Consider the following 18,249-nt stretch of genomic DNA (forward strand, 5'->3'; position numbering starts at 1 on the left):
GTAGAGGATTGCTGGATCATAATACATTTCTCTCTCCCTTCCTTCCTTCTTTCTTTTCTTTCTTTCTTCCTTCCTTCCTTCCTTTCTTTCTTTTTTCTCTCTTTTTTTCCTTTTTTGTTTTTTTTTCGTGTGTGTGTGTGTGTGTGTGTGTGTGTGTGTGTGTGTGTGTGTGTGTGTGTAAGAATCTCATGTAACCCAGGCTGGCCTCAAACTCAGTGTAGAGAAGGATGACCTTGAACTACTGATCCTCCTGACTGCACTGGGGTCGAGGTGTGTATTTCCCACACCTGTCTTCAGGTAGCCACTGTTTCTTAGTTTAGAAGAGCTGTAGGTTGAATTCTGGTTATCCTTTGCTTTATATCCAGTATCTACTTATGAGTGACTATACCATGTTTGTCCTTCCAAATCTTGGTTACCTCACTCAGGATGATATTTTCTAGTTCCATCCACTTGCCTGCAAATTTCATGATGTTATTGTTTTTCACTGCTGAGTAGTACTCCATTGTGTATATGTACCACATTTTCTTTACCCATTCTTCAGTTGAGGGGTATCTAGGTTGTTTCCAGGTTCTGGCTATTACGAATAATGCTGCTATGAACATAGTTGAGCATGTGTCCTTATGGTATGATTGAGCATTCCTTGGGTATATGCCCAAGAGTGGTATAGCTGGGTCTTGAGGAAGATTGATTCCCAGTTTTCTGAGAAACCACCGTACTGATTTCCAAAGTAGCTATATAAGTTTGCACTCCCACCAACAGTGGAGGAGTGTTCCCCTTGCTCCACATCCTCTCCAACTTAAGCTGTCTACAGTGTTTTTGATCTTAGCCATTCTGACAGGTATAAGATGATATCTCAGAGTCGTTTTGATTTGCATTTCCGTGGTGACTAAGGATGTGAACCCCTCACATTTGTCTTAATGGCCAGAGTAGTGTGTAGTGTTTTGGGTTTGTTTGTTTGTTTGTTTGCTGTCATGGCTTAAGTATTACATTCTTGAGTCAGGTACAATTCTCCTGGTTTATGTTCTCATAGTTTTCTGAGTCAGTTTTATTCCATTTAAAGAAGAGTCATTGCATGCTTATGTTTCTTCAGTGATAAATCTCTGGAAAAAATTACAGTTCTAGTCTAAAACAGTAGCTGGAGTTGACTGGACTTAGTTTTACAGTTTTTAAGATACTCAGCATCCAGTATTAAACAATTCTCCCTGCAGATGTCAGTGAATGTTTGCTGTCATTTTAGTGGTTTCCCCTTGGAAGGGAAGAAGCCCCACAGCCCATCTTTGTAAACTGCCCTGTGTCTGCTGTCACGTCTGATTTGGAAGCAGTGGTTCATGTATGACATGTGTCTGTGAAGTATGTGATTTCACTCTTGCTAGCGCTCCATGCCAGAATGTCTATAGAATCTACATTTTGTCACTAAAAGTTGAAATAGGTACACACGTGTGAATATGTATGTTTTCCACACATTATGGAACTTAGCAATAGTACCACCTTTGGAATCTCACAGTAGCACCACAGTGTGCTGAAATGCAGGAAGCAGGCCAGTTCTGTGAGTTCCTGATGAATGAGGTAGTCTTGGGTTCAGATGCTTAGCTTGGTTTTATCAAAGCCTGGATAGGATTGGCTCAGGAAAACCACTTCTTATGGGAAAGACCTGTAGCGGCTGGGCGGTGGTGGTACACTCTAATCCCAGCACTTGCGAGGCAGAAGCAGGCAGATCTCTGTGAGTTCAAGGCCAGCCTGGTCTACAAAGCAAGTTCCAGGACAGGCTCCAAAGCTACACAGAGAAACTCTGTCTCAAAAAAAAAAAAGGAAGGAAAGACAGACAGAAAGAAAGACCTGTAGCAACTGGGTAGTAACTCAGGTGGCCCAGAAACACAGTTGACAAATATTTTCTTCTCTTGGGCACATGGATTCCACAGAGCTGCTTGATGAACTAAAGTGAGGACAGTAAGAGACATGCCAGCTCTTGTTGGTTCTCATAACAGTCCTCTGGCATTGCTGAAATTCTCTATTTACCAAAGAGGAAACTGAGGCAGTGTAAGCTTCTGAACCTTGCCAAAGAAGCAGCTATTAAGAAGTAAACAAATCCACTGAAGCTGGGTGTGCTGGTGCACACCTTTAATCTCAGGTAGAAGCAGACATCTCTGTGAGTTCTAGCCATCCTGGCCTACATAGTGAGACCCTGCCTTTAAAGGGAAAAAGTAAAATAAAATGAAATAAAGATGCTCACTAAGCATAAGCAACTTGGCTCTGATAGCTCCTAAGCCTTGCAGTCTGGGTATGATGTTTCACGTCTGTAATTTCAGCAGCCATGGCACTTGAGAGGATCACGTTAAGTTTGAGGCTAACCTGGGCTACCCAGTGACTTCTCTCCAGAAAATAAAACCACACACAGGTCCTCTTGTACAAACAAGAGTAAGTCATACAGTTGAGCTGTTTGGTAGCATCAGGCTGTACTTTCCTGTTGCAACAACTTCCATAGCCAGACTCATGATTGTCTCATGGTGAGCTGACCTTCGTGACTGATTTGTTATTTCAATTGACTGACTGCTTTAAATAATTGTGGTTTGACTATTAGTGGTGAGAAATAGCATTTGCTGTGTTTCCAGATTTTGGCAGGCAGAGGCACATGGCACTTGTCTCAGTAGCCTTTGCCTGACGGTGTTTTCTTGCATTTTAGAGTTAGACCTGCATGATACTGCCGCAGTTCTGAGGTTCTGTGTCAGCTTATACTCTGCCTATTAGTTGGTTTGCTTGTTCTCGTGGGTTGAGTCTCCGTCTGTTTACTCTGCTTATCTCCTCTACTTTCAGAGTGGACAAGATTGCAACGGAAGGTGCATCAGCTAAAGAAACCAATAACATTCCCAACCACAGAGTCCTCATTAAGCCAGAGGTCCAGAACAATCAGAAAAATAAGGAAATTAGCAAAATGGAGGAAAAAAGGGCCTTAGAAGCTGAAAAATACGGATTTCAGAAGGATGGCCAAGAGAGACCTCTAACAAAAATTAACAGTGTAAAGTTGAACTCTCTGCCATCAGAATATGAAACTGGGCTAGCCTGCCCACCTCAGAATGTGCACTACAGACCCATCAATGTGAATAGTTCAGATGGCAAAATAGTGAATGTCAGCTTGGCAGATGTCCAGGGTGGGAGTCACCCAAATGCAGGGACCCTGGCCACAGAGGCTGATCGAGTCATTCAGAGAACGAATTCAATGCAGCAGCTGGAACAGTGGATTAAAATCCAGAAAGGACGGGGTCTTGAAGAAGAGCCCAGAGGGTAAGTACCTTATCGTGACAGCCCGGTTTCTTTGATGCTGTGGTGGAGCAGGTAGGCTTCATTTACAGTACTGGTTTGAAGTATGTTTTCGATTTCCCACTTCCATTACTGTGTCTTGCTCACGGTGATCAGATGTATTTTCTGTCTCATGTTTCTATGGATAGCCTTGCTTTGGGGAAGAGCCCATCCTTCCTAGCCTCTGACAAAGGACAGGGTGAAGTTGAGGGGAGAGATAAGTTTTAGGGAGGTGAAGAGGGGCTCCATCTTTCTACCTTCACCCCTGTTTCTCCTCTCATAGAATTCTGAACTGTGATGAACCAGTGGGTATTTGTCTCAAGCCCTAATCTGCCTTCCTTTGGCAGCTTCTACAACCTCGTAGACTGAAAGATCTTCTTAGACAAGAAATCTAGGACCCAGGTGTGGTAGCACACACCTGCAATCCCAGTATTTAGGAATGGAGGCAGGGGATCAGGAGTTCAAGGGCAGCCAGAACTACACAGCTGAAACCTTGTTTCAAAACAAAACCAAGGTTATAGACCAGTGTGCCTCACGTGCCTTAGGTTCAATTCCCGGCACAACAAAAAAGGGAAGGGAAGAAATACCTGTAATCATTCAATTGCAGCCTAGTGGTTTGGAGACAGTTGACATGTGAAGTGAGAGGAGAGAGATCTGGCCCTGTGCCTGTGAGCCTGCATCTCCAGAGAGCAATCTGAACTTGAGCATGGTTCAGATGTCACCAGTGTATCTCACATGGCAAAAGGTGTGAAAGTGGAGAAAAGGGAGGTTCCAGGCGCTCGGCAAGTGCCAGGGGTGGTGGTCTGTGCCTCTAACCCTAGCACTCAGGTGGCTGAGTCTGAAGACTGAGAGTTCAAGGCCAACTACATAGTAAGACCCTGTCTTAGTTTTAATAAAAGGAGAGAGGCCCTAAGAGAACAAACATTTAAGAAATAAGAAATGGCAGGGCTTGCAAAGATTATCGGGAATATATGCTGAGAAGTAGGTACATTTCAAAAAAGCTTTTTTTTTTTTTTTTTTTTTTGGAGACACAGTCTCACTAATAATCCAGGCTGGCAGGCCTGAAACATGGTGTGTAGACACAAATCTTTCTCTGCCTCACAGGTGCTGGAATTAAAGTTGTACACCACCACATTCAACAAACATAAAATATATTATGTGTATGAATGTTTTGCTTGCATGTATGTATGTACATTGTGTACGTGCCTGATGCCTGCAGAGACCAGAAGAGGATCTCTGTGATCCCCTATAAGGGGTCATTTAGGTGCTAGGAACTGAAGTCCAGTCCTCTGCAAGAGCATCCAATGCTCTTAAGCACTGAGCTGACTCCCCAGGCCTCAAAACACCAAATTTAAGCCAGGTGTGGTGCTGTACCTTGTAATCACAGCACCCTGAAGCCGAAATGGCTGAGTGCAAGGCCAACCTGGATTATACGTAATCAGAAGTAAGTCAGCCAGAGCTACATAGTGAGACCCATCTGAAAACACTAAAACAAGGAAAGTCTTTGAAGTAAATTTTAGGGCTACGAACATAGTCCAGTGGTAGAGCACTTACCTGGCATGCACAAGGCATGGACTTGATTTCTAACCCTTAAAAGTCAACAAATTTTACATTTCTGAAAGTATTTTGTATTCATGTTCATAAAAATCATTGTTATTTTTTTCTTTTCCTTTATTGGTTTTTTTGACTGGCCTCAAACTCACCCTGTAGACCAGGCTGGCCTCAAACTCAGAGATCTGCCTGCCTCTGCATCCGGAGTGCTGGGATTAAAGGCATGTGCCACCACTGTTTGACTGTAACTTTTTTCTTAAAACAGAAGTTCTTAGAGAAAGTATGTTAAGTGGATTTTCCATGTTACCTACATGCTTTATATTGATAATATAGTCTATACTGTAAGTGTATACTGATTTTCATGTAGTTCTCTATGTAATGTAATTGTTACTGTAGCTTCTGAGTAATAGAAAATAGAAAGCATGACTTGAATGTTTTGGTTCACTGCTGAAACTTCTGAGGCGTGGAAATGCTTTCTAGTTCTGCTCAGTTAGTAGCTGGGCTACACTATCAGAAGCTGTCTTCAAAAGTGTGGCTCTAAAGCCTGGGTAGACTGGGCTTGTTAGCTCTCCCAAGGCTGCAAACACACACACACACACACACACACACACACACACACACACACACACACACACACCCCTGTGAGCAGTCAAGAGAGAGTAGTGAATAATACTTGAGACGTGTGAGTTGTAGAGTCTACTGTACAACATAGTGATTGAGTTGTAACAATGAGTTCTGTACTTGAAAACTGGCTCGGATTTGTTTGCTGTTACTGTGTACCTCTGGCTGGCCTGGCCAGGACCTTACAGATACATACCACTGCTTCTGCCTAGCCATTGCTGAGATTAAAGGTTGCACCCTGCACCTGCCCTCCAAGACATGTCAGAATTTCAAGTTAACCGCAGTAATACACACACTCAGTTTGATTTAGCATTTCCACAGTGTATGTTCATTTTATGTATGTCTGTACACTGTCTAAGTGTTACCAACTTTTTTCAGAAGAGCATGACTGAATGTTCAAATTTACCAGTTGTCAGGGAGTTACACATTAAAGAAACAATGAGATAATACTTTTCACTTCCCTATTGGACACAGTCGTAGGTGAGCAATTCACTTAATGCATGGGTGAGAAAATAGAATTTAACTATTTGTGTGAAATTACAAGGCCAAATCAAGTCATACATTGTCGGTAGGAAAACACATAAGTAAAATTTAATTAGACAGAAAAACAGGAAGTAGTTCTGAGGGTGAAAGTATTGGAGGCACTACAGATCACATTCAGGAAATAATTTAGACTGGAAGTCTGCCAAGTCGCTTCCTCTCAACTTAAATCTCACTTCAAAGAAGAATCTTTCCCTCAAATAAGACAGTTCTTCCTTGAGTTAAAAGTGTAGAGAGGATAGCGGGTACCTGGAATTTATGTTTTCATCTGTGAAGTATCAGTGAGTGTTAGCGGGGCCCCGGGAAGGTTTTCTAGCCTTTTCTTCTGAGTGCGGCCCCCTCTGAGGGCTGACAGGGGCTTTCTTTGCATTCTTCTTCTTTGGCTTCCCTGAGTGCTTGGATTGTCACAGTCTTTTCAAATGGCTCAAGGCCACTTTGAATCTTTGAAAAGTATCACCCATGTTCCTAAATAAACCTCCTCCCAAATAAACCTTTGCAACTTGCAAACTTACTGGTGAAAGGAAACATCGTAATGAAAAAACTGATTTTTTTCTGTATGAAAGACTTTCTTAATTACTAAGACCCTGGTAGGAAGCAGGGGAGGTTGAATGTTTAGTCGGATGGTAGGTCCCCGTCCCCTGTGTTGTGCGCCTCCCCACCCACCCCCTTCCCCGAACAGCCTCTGAACAGAGCTGCAAAGTGTCTTTGTGAGTAACGGAGCTGGTCATTGTCCCCCAGGGCAGATCACAGGCAGCTGCTGCTGAATGGACTCACAGTGCTTTCTTCTTAATCCTTTACTTCAGAGTAAATCACACTTTGCTTAATTTGAATTCCTTTGGAACAAAATCACTGAAGTAAATTGTACTTCTGAAAATCAGGTCTCCTGATGCTAGAAAGTGTATAAGACAAAAATGAATTTACTTGTTAATAACTTGTGTCTCTATTAAGAGTCCCCCAACGTTTCAAAGATGGCAGAAGACCATTTTAAAGTCTTCGGCCAGTAGCCAAGGTGATGGGAAACACTGCTGTCAATAACACCTGAGCAAATACAGCAGCTCCCATGGTAGTGACTGCTTCAGAGCACTGACGGTGGAGTCCCCAGAGTTGTAATCTGTTCTGTTGGTGCTTAGGTCCATTTGTGTGTTTTAAACCGTCAATGCCTGTCGTTCTTAAAGATACACGTCCATGTTGGCATTCTGTACTTAAGTTGCAGTTAATGCTTCTGTAGTGTTTCTTACATTTATTACTTAGCTTTCTTAAATTTCTGAAGCAAGGTGTGGTGAGTAAGTTGCTTTAGAGTTAGTCTCTCAGCTGGAACCGACCTGAGGTAGACTGCTAGAATGGAGTCTTGGGTGGAATCACTTCCTCTGGCTGCAGTACTTCCTGAATACATGACCATGGGGCTTCCAGCTTTCCTCCCCCTAATTTCTGCCTTTTGTGTTAGCAGAGAAGTTGGGAGGGAAGTCGAGTTGTGGGGTGAAAGGGCCAGGTACACCACAGGGGAGAGTCACAAATAATGGAACTCCGCTCTGCTCATGTCGACTGTTTGCTCGCTCTCTGCTCCCAAAGCTCAGTGGTAGAGCGCTTGCCTAGCAAGCACAAGGCCCTGGGTTCGGTCCTCAGCTCAGGTAAAAAAAAACAAAAAAAAACAAAAAAGTCCTCCCAAAAAACAAACAAACAATAAAGTCTGGTACGTATTTACTTGCCAGGGCAGCCAGAAATACAGTGTCGCTTAAAATTGCAAAAACAGCTCTCTCTTTATTTTACGACATCTTTTTCATTTTTACAACTTCTTTTTAATTTTAGAGTAATTTCTTACCAAACATTGCCAAGAAATATGCCAAGCCACCGAGCCCAGATTGTGGCCCGCTACCCTGAAGGTTACCGAACACTCCCAAGAAACAGCAAGACCAGACCTGAGAGTATCTGCAGTGTAACCCCTTCTGGCCATGAGAAGTCTGGGCCTGGAACAGAAGAGAAGCGGCGTTCCATGAGGGACGACACCATGTGGCAGCTGTATGAGTGGCAGCAGCGTCAGTTTTACCACAAGCAGAGCACCCTTCCTCGACACAGCTGCCTGAGCAGCCCGAAGGCCATGGTTAAGGTTTCTGACCAGACAATGCACTCCATCCCCACGTCACCTTCCCATGGGTCCGTAGCGGCTTACCCGGGATTCTCACCACAACGAACATACAGGTCAGAAGTGTCCTCGCCCATCCAGAGAGGAGATGTCACGGTAGACCGCAGGCACCGGGCTCATCACCCAAAGGTAAAACACTAATTTTGTGTTAGCTCATTGCTTAAGGATGTTGTATTTTCTTTCTAATACACTGTTTTAAATTTAGTTAGAGGAAAGAGAATGGGAAGTTAACAAGGCTGTTTTTGTCTTTAAAATTAAAACACTGTCCAAATCCCATGTATAGAACCTAAACTTTAATTCTTAACCCCAGGATCACAAGAGTGATTCCTTTATTTGTTGTCAAGCCTCTCGTGTGTTTACATTTGTCTCTAGTGCTTTTATTTTGAGAAAGGATCTCTGTGAACTAGTTGCCCAGGCTGGCTTCAGATTCCAGATGCTCCTGCCTCGGCTTTTTTAATAACTTGGATTATGGGTTTGGGCCATATTTTAGCTATTCTTTTATTGCTATGATAAAACACGATGACGAAGGCAACTTACTGAAGGAAGGGTTCGAACTTACAGTTAATAAGAGTCCATCACCATCACAGTGGGGAAATGGCAGCAGAAACAGCAGAGAACTCACCGGAAGCTACAGGCAGGGGAAGAAGCAGAGTGGGAATGGCTGATGGCTTTTGAAACCTCAGAGCCCATCCCCAGGGACATACTTCCTCCAGCAAGACCAGACCTCCTAAACCTACCCAAACAGGGCCACTTACTAGGTCCAAGCATTCAAATGCCTGAGACTATGGGGACATTTCATTCAAACCACCACAGGACACCACACACAGCAAAAGTTTTTTGCTTTTGTTTTTTGTTTGTTTATTTGTTTTGTTTTATTTGACAGACACATTATTCATTCTTCTCCATCTGAGGACATACCTTGTTCTTATTATATTTTTTTTTCCCCATGCTAAGAATCAAACCCACCTTGTGCATGCTAAGCAAGTGTTCTGCCACCAGACTACATCCCAGCTCACATTGGGTTGGGAGAAGAATATGTATATGTGTGGGTGTGCATAGCCATGTGTGGAAGCCAGAGTTCAATGTTGAGCATCTGCCTCTGTCACTCTCCACTTTATTTTTTGAGACAGGGTCTCTCACTAACCTGGATTGGCTAGCTGGCTGGCCAGCCACTGCCTCCCAGCACTGAGATCATAGGTGTCTGCTAGCACACCTAGTTGTTTTGATGTGGATGGTAGGGGAAGCTCTTGCTCATGCGGCCAGCACTTCACCCCCTCAGCCTCACCCCAGACACTGTAGCTCATTTTTATTGACTTTTTATATTCTTGCCAACCATACCTTCTCCCTGGTAGGCATGCTCACTCTGTTCTTTGTTAGGGCAAAAATATTGACTTCATCTTCTAACCAAGTGGCTGTCTGGCATTGAGATCTCTTATATGCTAAAATTCAGTATTGCTATCTAACAGTATTTAATAATGAAACGTGTCGGCAAGGAGAACATTGCATAACGGGCTGAACCAGTTCTTTGCAGATAAACTCTTTCATTACCACATCACGCACAGCCAAGAGGGACATTAGTGTACGCATGTGTCGGGATCACTGGTTCGCATTTAGACACCAGTTGGCTAGTAAGCTTTACGAAAATGCCATAAGAGCTGTAAGTGTATCTACACTCACCAACTACAGCTGCCACAGGTGGATTTGATAACATACTAACACCAAAAGACTTGTCGTAACAGAGTGATATAAAAGCAGGTATGAGAAACCAGCAAACAGTCAGATCTTTAAGGCTGTCAAACTGGGCCACTCCTGTTACTAAGTTTCCTCTCAGGAATATGAAGCAGGGCCAGTGAGATGTTCAGTATGTAAAGATGCTTTCTGTGTAAGCCTAGTGACCTTAGTTCAATCTCCAGAACCAACGTAACGGTAGAAGGAGAGGGCCAGTACCACAGAGTTGTCCTCTGACCTCCACGTATGCACCACCACACACCATACACATACACAATAACAATAACAATAATAAATATAAAACATGTATATATAGGCCCAGGCATAGTGGTTCATGCCCACTGTGGGTAGCACTTGGGTAGTGGAAACTAGTAGGTTAGGAGATCAAGTGTGAGGCCAGCCTGAGCTACACAAGGTCCTGTCTCAGAAAAAACAACAGCAACCATGCATGTGCGCGCGCATGCACACGAGAGTCCTGAGAACAAGGAGTTTGAGTGCTGCTGAGTCAGGCTCCATATAATTACTCTTTTCATTCACTTCTGTATTTAGTCAAGTAAGGAATTTTGGTATGTCTTTCATAAACGCTAATGACAATTTTAATTGGTATTTTATAATATAAACTTAAGATTATTCATCAATAACATTAAAAAAAAGTTCCCCGCTGAATTATATTTTGTCCTTGTTTCCTAGCATGCCTATGTACCTGACAGAAGGTCAATGCCAGCTGGCTTAGCTTTACCGGCTGTTAGTCCTCAGAGCCTCCAAGGCAGAACGGTGAGTGTGATAAGTTTACTTATCATATGCCTACTTTATTTGCTGCCCAGAAAGGCATGAAGCTGCCATGACTTTTAAGTGTGAATTTTCAGACATTGCCTACAGAAGAAAACAGCACTACTCTTGTGACAAAGACTCAGCATCAGAAGAATGTAGGCTCAGATAGCCATGTCAGTGTCTTTTTGGCTTCCTTTCCCTAAATGCCCAAATAAAGGAGAAAGTTTAAAGTTTACTATTTAACTCTGGGTTTTTGATTTATTATCCCCTTTGTCTTTAAAATAAAAGCCAGGCATGGTAGTACACAGAAGGATGGCTGTGAGTTAAGGCCAGCCATGACTACCTATCATACAAGACTACATAGTTTTGTTTTTGTTTTTGTTTTTTGTTTGTTTCATTTTATTTTGTTTCTTAAAAACCAAATAGCTCAATGGTGAATGATTGCATAAGATATGCAAGACCTGGATTGCATAAGATATGCAAGACCCAGCCAACCCTACACCAGTGGTTCTCAACCTTGGGTTGAGACCCCTTTGGGGTCCCATATTAGGTACCCTGCATATCAGATATTTACATCATGATTCAAAACAGTAGCGAAATTGTAGTTATTGAAGGAGCAGTAAAAATAATTTCATGGTTGGGGGTCATCACAACATGAAAAACAGTATTAAAGGGTCGCAGCATTAGCAAGGTTGAGGACCACACCCTCCACACACTCAGCACAGACTTCGGAGTGATAATCAGTAGGACAAGTCTATCGAGTATCTGTCTGGCCACATGACAGACCTTCTGAAACCTTTTCCCTGTGGCTTTTGTTTTATTCTGAGACCAAGTCTTGAGATAGAGTGCGAGCCAGCCTGGGACGCTTTGTTCTTGCTCAGCCTCCTTGGTGTTGGGATTATGTGAACATACTGCCATACTTGGCTTTTCTGTGAAATTTAATATAAATTAGCTACTGTAGAGCCGAAAATACATTGATTTATATATTTACCCAAAGAAAGACTATACAATAGTCAGAACTGTCCATGATGGTTCATGCCTTTAATCCCAGCATTCCAGAGGCTGAGACAAGATTGGGAGTTGGAGACTAGCCTGGGATACAGGAGGGAAAAATCAAACAAACCAAAAACCACAGCAAGTATATTTACTACTATTTAAATTTAGGATTTTTCATATCAGTTCCTCAAATCAAAGAAAGTAGGTGACTTTTCCCCTCCTTTGGCTTGGTTTTTGCTGTTTTGTTTTTAGACAAGGTCTTCATCTAACAATCCCTTGCCCCAGCCTCTGGAGTACTGAGGGTAAGGGTCACCAACATTGCTGGAATGCTTTTCTTTGGGGCGACTCTGTTGTCAGTAGATAGTCCTATTCACTTGAGGATGTGATTTTAATCCCTGTAGGATTGTTTGTTACTATTTAAAATTCTCTTCCTACAGTCATCAAGACAAACTCATCTCTTTTTTTATAATGTCTTACTTCATCTTACACCTTTAGATATAAAGAAATAGTTGCTGGATTTAAAGTGATTGCAGTGTGTTTACTAAAGATTGTGAATGTATGTTATTAAAAACCAAGGATTAGGTTCTGGTGGTGGTGGAGCACACCTTTAAGCCCAGCACTCAGGAGGCAGAGGCAGGTGGATCTCTGAGTTCCAGGACATCCAGGGCTACACAGAGAAACCCTGTCTCAAAACCCCCCAGAACTATTAAATTCTAGGTTGTGGATGTGAGAGAAGAAGGGGCAGTCGCAGAGTAACTGCTAGCTCTCTGGTATTTTCTCTTCCACTTTGCTCCCTCTAGTGGATGTTCAGGGTCAGATTTATGTACCATCACCCCTACCTTTTTCCAGCCGATAATACATCTTTATTTGGCCTCAAAATGTGAATATACAGCTAACTTACAACCTTCTGTCCTTTGAAAATGCTATCATTTAGTCCATACACAAACTAGTTAATTTTCTGTCAGAAATCAACCTGAAGTTTAGAATATTCCATTCTTCCAAAAAGAAAGAAGAGAGCATAGCAGTCCCTTCCTTGACCCACTTCTCCTTGGCAAGACCTGAGAGCTGGACATTATGACCAAGAGATAAAGCCTGTCCCAGAGTCATGTAGTGTGACAAGGTGCCTTTTTGGCTTCAGAGCAAAAACAGCTGGGCTTTTTTCCCCCACGTAATGTAGTTTGAAGTCACATGCACTGAACGCTGTCGACTGCTCAGTGTAAAAGCCCGTTGTCCTCTCTTTGTGTGTGCCCCCTTCACCTGAGGAGCCAATGGGAAGGTGACGCCGTGCCTGTCTGACGGCAATACTGAAAATGCCGTGGGTCTCTAAAAGAGCTTTATGGTATAGAAATAGGGCGCAACAGCAAATGAACAGAAGAGAGCTGGTGTAAAGCTGGGCATGAGCAACATGAGCTCAGCAGCACCCCTGCCTGGAACTTTAGGGGAAGAGCCCCTTCCCCACCCTTACAGTGTTAAACAAGCTCAGAGAAACAGCTGTCCGACTGCTGCTGAGACACCTCTGCTCTGCAGATACTGAGGGGTTCACCCCGTTTGTGGGAAGCTTTCCTCCTCAGGATTCATAGTAACCACTGGGGAACCAGAGTCTCCTGTTTGCAGAGTGTGTGTGCAGGGACAGGTGCTGGGGTACACTCATGGCAATATTTGTTTCCCATTTTTTCCCCTAAAAAAAGAGAATTGACATTTTAATCATAAAAATGCTGTGGAAGCTCTATTGGTGACATCACAAAATGTGACTGACCTCACACACCAACTCTTAGAATTCGGAAATAACACCCACCCAAGTTTTACATTTCTGAAGTGTAATTCTTTTTATTTACTTGTTCTTTGAAATGGTGTTGGAGAGGTGAGCATTGCTCTGTTGATGGAAGAGTCTTAGGTGTAATTTTAACATCCTGATGACATCTTTAATGAGCAACTTAACAGTTCTCTGTGCAAAGCTTTATGGTGGGTTTGTGCATTTTATGCTTGACATTGACATACTCTTGTGAGTTCTGAGAAAATGCCTAAATACCCTGTTGTTTTGCTGTAAAGTAACACTATTCCTTCTGTCTCTCTAGATGTCTATGCATTTATGTAGGACCTATCATCATAGTGCCTAGGCACTATGATGCCAACCATAAGAGGAAACTTGCCAAGAAATCTTGGTTTAATATCTGTCACTTAAGACAACAATTAATCTGTTTTCCACTGTTTGGATTCTTAAATTGTACTCCTTCAGCCAGAGGAGCTTACGCTGCTGCTCATAAAGCTGAGACGGCAGCAAGCTGAACTGAGTAGTATCCGGGAGCATACCTTAGCACAGCTCATGCAGCTCAAACTTGAGGCCCACAGCCCAAAGGTCAGCTATGGAGACGTGTGTCTGGCATCATCACTCATCAGTGCATTCTGTGTCCTTGGTGTCAAGCATGAGCCTGTACCATCATCGCAGGGACATTACAGTCTCCTATTGACCCTTTGAGAATTCAGCTTATTTACGTGCATGTACAGTAGTGAGAAAATACAGTGAGGATGCGTTGCTTCTTGGCCTTTGACTCTTGGCTGGTTGGGAGGAGGAAGGAGGGAGCTGCACTGGGGTCTCGGGATAGTGCTGCTGCTCAGTAAATACTTTGACTTCCACATCTGATAAAACAGGTACTGAAAGTTTGTGTTTTCAAATGAAGCAGTAAGTTGAAAATTCATTATAAGCCTTTTGTTCTTACGGGGGAAAAATGAACACATACTGTTTCTCAGCTCACACATGTGATCCCAGCACTCCAGATGTGGTACAGGACAATCAGGAAGTTGAAGACTGGTCTGAAATCTCTCAAAGGGTTAATAGCCTCTGTTTATGTGAGAAGGGAGGGCTGTAGCAGCGAAAAGGATGGGCATGTGAAGCTTCTATCTGCTAAAGCCATTGCAAGCGTTTTCCTACGTGATAACTTGGTGTCTACAATTTTATACACTTGAATATGTCATCTGTACACTGACAGCATGTTTGTGAAAGTTGTGTGCTGTGATACTACACTGTTTTTCTTATTACCAATTGACCTTTTGATGATTTGCTCTCTGTCCCTCTTTCCTTGGTTGATGACTACTAGAATGAAATTCTTTCACATCATCTTCAAAGGAACACCATATATTTGGATCATCAGGTGGGGTTTGTAGAATTTTCTTACTATGACACCAATTAAAATTTACCAATTATACTATAATTTTAATGGCTGCTTAAGTATTTCAATCACTTTAATTAATAACATGACTTCAACAAGTGACAGTAAAGAGCCTTGACCAAAAGGCAAAAGGCATTTGTGGCCGGGTGGTGGTGGCGGCGCACGTCTTTAATCCCAGCACTCGGGAGGCAGAGGCAGGCGGATCTCTGTGAGTTTGAGGCCAGCCTGGGCTACAGAGTGAGTTCCAGGACAGGCTCCAAAGCTACACAGAGAAACACTGTCTCGAAAAACCAAAAAAAAAAAAAGAAAGAAAAAGGCATTTGTGAGAGTCAATGGAGGATAATATAAACAGAGTCACCTAAGCTTGAGAGCTTGTATCCTCTATGTTTCCTTGTAGCTCATGAAAGTTCTTACATACTGAGGTGTAGCTGAGCTGGGGGTAACCAGTGAAGGAATGAACACTATGGATGTCCTGTTGGCAGTTGGGGAGGACAGCAGTAGTGTTCTGGATTCCCTAAGGACAGCTTCAGGGTGCATGGAATCTGCTGGAGGCCGCCTTTAGCTGCCTGAGTGCTGTCTCCTCCCACACTGTGGTCTTTGCCCAGTGTGCAGATCCTGTTTAACAGTGGCCTGGGGTTCTCCCCGTTGCTTGAGTGGTGGGTGGCCAAGGGCAATCATCACACGTGAAGTGACAGGCATGGCGGCTGCAGACTGAGACCCTATCTCCAAAAGGCCAACCAAGTGGAAAGTATCGGTAAAGCAGGGTTGTCCCGGGTTTTAGTGTCTTAGACACTGTTGTCTGCTTAGTTAGTGGGCCTTGGTATCTTATCAGACTGAATTTCTGCTAACGAATGAATTCTTTAATACAGATCAAGCTAAACCTTACTTTGACTTGTCTTAAACTGTGTAGATTTGAATGTTATATCAAAGTTCCTGTGGGAAATGTTATAAGACAGATGCTTACATCTTTGAAAGAAAGTGATAAATGCAGCTTTATAAGTTTTATTTTAAAAAAAGATTTCATGCCAGCATAACCCTTTGCAGACATGTTCAGTCATTTTAATTTTTAAAAAAGCATACTTTCTTAGTATATAATTTACATACTTCCCATTAATTTTTGTCATGGTTTTACCTGTTGGAATGCTTCAGAAACCAGCATTTTGTTACCCAAATTCAGATCTCCACTGCAGAGCCTTGGCTGGTGAAACTCAGTCACGGCACTGAAATGTACTCTGACAGCAGTATAATGAAGATACCCACTGCACATTCTAGAAAGCTTCTGGGGTCTGTGGGAAATCAACTGTCTTTACAGTTCCTTTGCACTGTAAACCAGAGCACCTTTCAAAGTAGCCCACATCCATGGTGCAGCAGGGCAGAGGCAGGAAGATCAAAACTACAAGACTGACCTGTCTCAAAAAATCGTAACCTGACTAACAAGCAAACAAACCATAAATCATTCTGAAAACCTGTGGGATGTTGTAAAAATTAGCCTTTAAAAAATAGCGTAAAGCATGAATCCGGTTACCGAGAACCTTTGAAAATAAGCCTAATGAGGGTTGGGGATTTAGCTCAGCAGTAGAGCGCTTGCCTAGCAGGTGCAAAGCCCTGGGTTCGATCCTCAGCTCCAGTAAAAATATATATATATGAAAATAAGCCTAATGGTTTGCTGTGATTTGTTGTTAGTCCTCTCAGTGAAGTACGTGGTGCAGTTACAGGGATGGAACTTTGGGGATGGCCGGACAGATGAGTGTGCTGCACCCACCACTGTTCCTGAGATGCTTTTCAGTCCTTTATCCGTTTCCCAGAATGGCGCAGATCCCATCTCGGGCTTGCAGTTATGCCATACTAGTGTTCACCGTTGAAATATGGTGAAATACTCGTGATTTGTAGTCCCTGTCAGCGGAGTTGTCAAGTAATTGGCCTTTTTCTCAAGTTCTGAAATAGTTACATTATTTCCATTTTTAAATTTTATAACAGGAGTAATTATAGAAATGGATGTTTTGAGTCATACTTTGCACTTAAATGTAACTACTTCTGATAGTGAACATTTGACTATTTATAGATAACATTTAGAATGTAAAACTTTCATGAACAGAAACTCATCTATATCTAAATGCATATGATCTTCAGGTTACCTTGGGGGTAAAGTGCTTGTCGTCCACCCCCAGAGCCCCGAATAGTGGGACACACTTGTAGTCCCAATCACTTTTGTGGTAGAGACAGGTGATCCCTGGAACAGTCTGGCCAGCCATCATAGCCAAACCAGCAAGCCTCAGGTCCCAGGAGGGTCTCAAAAAAGGGAGGAAAAAAAAAAAAAACAAGATGGATGCTCCTGAGAAACAACCAGGTTGACCCCTAGCTTAGACACATACACACTCACAAAAGGTTACCTAAAGATAATCTCTCCTTAAATACATTAAAAATTGTTTCTAGCAATGCACTGAAATGACAGTTTTTGAACTGTGTTATGCATTGTATCTAACTATAGCTATATATATGTAAAATGATTCTAATTTTTTTGACTGGAGTTTTCATTCAGCTCAAACTTTCTCACTGTCTGTCTTGTTCCTGCAGTAACGTGTTTGAGCTGACCGACTCTGTTGTTTTTGCAGGCATTTTTGGGTGTCCGGGATTTATAGATTGACTCATCAGTTTTATAGAACCACAAATTAGACAGCAGATCAGAGAAGAGGCCCCGGGCAAATTGTACAGCACACACCTCAGAGGAACAGGTTCTGGCTGACTCCTCTCAGCTCCTGCTGTCTGCCACTTGCATTAGGTAGAAGCAATCAATGCAGCCTTCCTCCAGCCTTCTATAGGTACCAAGCCACCCTAAGGAAAGCTTGAGTTCATTTAAATTCCATTCATTTCTAACGTTATTTGGAAAAAGTAGAGCCGAAAGATATCCTCTGAGCTATTTCAGAGGTGAATGCCTGTCTTTTGCCGCTGGCAGCCTCCTATAAATGAAGCAGGGACTGACCACCTGTCAGAAAGCAGGACTGAAGAGCTTGAGCATAGAGCAGGACTTTCCTCACCACCTCTCAAGACAGTGGTGACTGAGATGGTCTAAAGGTCACAGCAGAGCTGGGTATGGTGGTACATACCTTTAGTCCCAGGGCTCAGGGGCTGAAGGGCCAGGATTGCTGGGAGATACATAGAATGAGTTGTAGGCCTGCTGGACTACAGACTTAGACCCTGTCTCACAAAATCAAAACATAAAGACCAATAGCTGTACAATTCTGTGGTAGGCTTTTCCACTGCTTTCTGCTTTATTCTGAAACACACTATCTCATTGTTTGAAGAGCTAGTAAACTACTTGAGGTCTGTGTTTTTAATGATACTTTTATCTACTCCTTGAGAATTCTGTACATGTGTGTTGTGTTTCAATCATATCCACTCCCCCAGGCTCCCCATGACACATCTCCCTCCCAGTTCCATGTC

General features: G+C 42.8%; 1 protein-coding gene across 36 annotated transcripts in view; it reads left to right on the top strand.

Moving 5' to 3' along the window:
* Plekha5 (pleckstrin homology domain containing A5) overlaps nt 1–18,249 on the top strand; it is a 179,671-nt gene that overhangs the window by 123,901 nt on the left and 37,521 nt on the right. For 29 of the 36 annotated variants that reach the window (XR_008214304.1, XR_008214306.1, XR_008214305.1 and 26 more), the window contains 5 exons: nt 2,812–3,279; nt 7,813–8,275; nt 10,565–10,648; nt 13,878–13,997; nt 14,737–14,790. Coding sequence is in view for 32 of the 36 variants with exons in the window: in XM_052720069.1 (XP_052576029.1) it covers nt 2,812–3,279; nt 7,813–8,275; nt 10,565–10,648; nt 13,878–13,997; nt 14,737–14,790 (1,189 nt within the window). In the remaining 4 variants the exon portion in view is untranslated. The other 7 variants (XM_052720050.1, XM_052720062.1, XM_052720053.1 and 4 more) reach the window with 2 other exon arrangements.

Source organism: Peromyscus californicus, unplaced genomic scaffold, assembly GCF_007827085.1.
Source record: "Peromyscus californicus insignis strain IS unplaced genomic scaffold, ASM782708v3 Scaffold_6__1_contigs__length_162567912, whole genome shotgun sequence".
NCBI classification, from domain to species: Eukaryota; Metazoa; Chordata; class Mammalia; order Rodentia; family Cricetidae; genus Peromyscus; species Peromyscus californicus.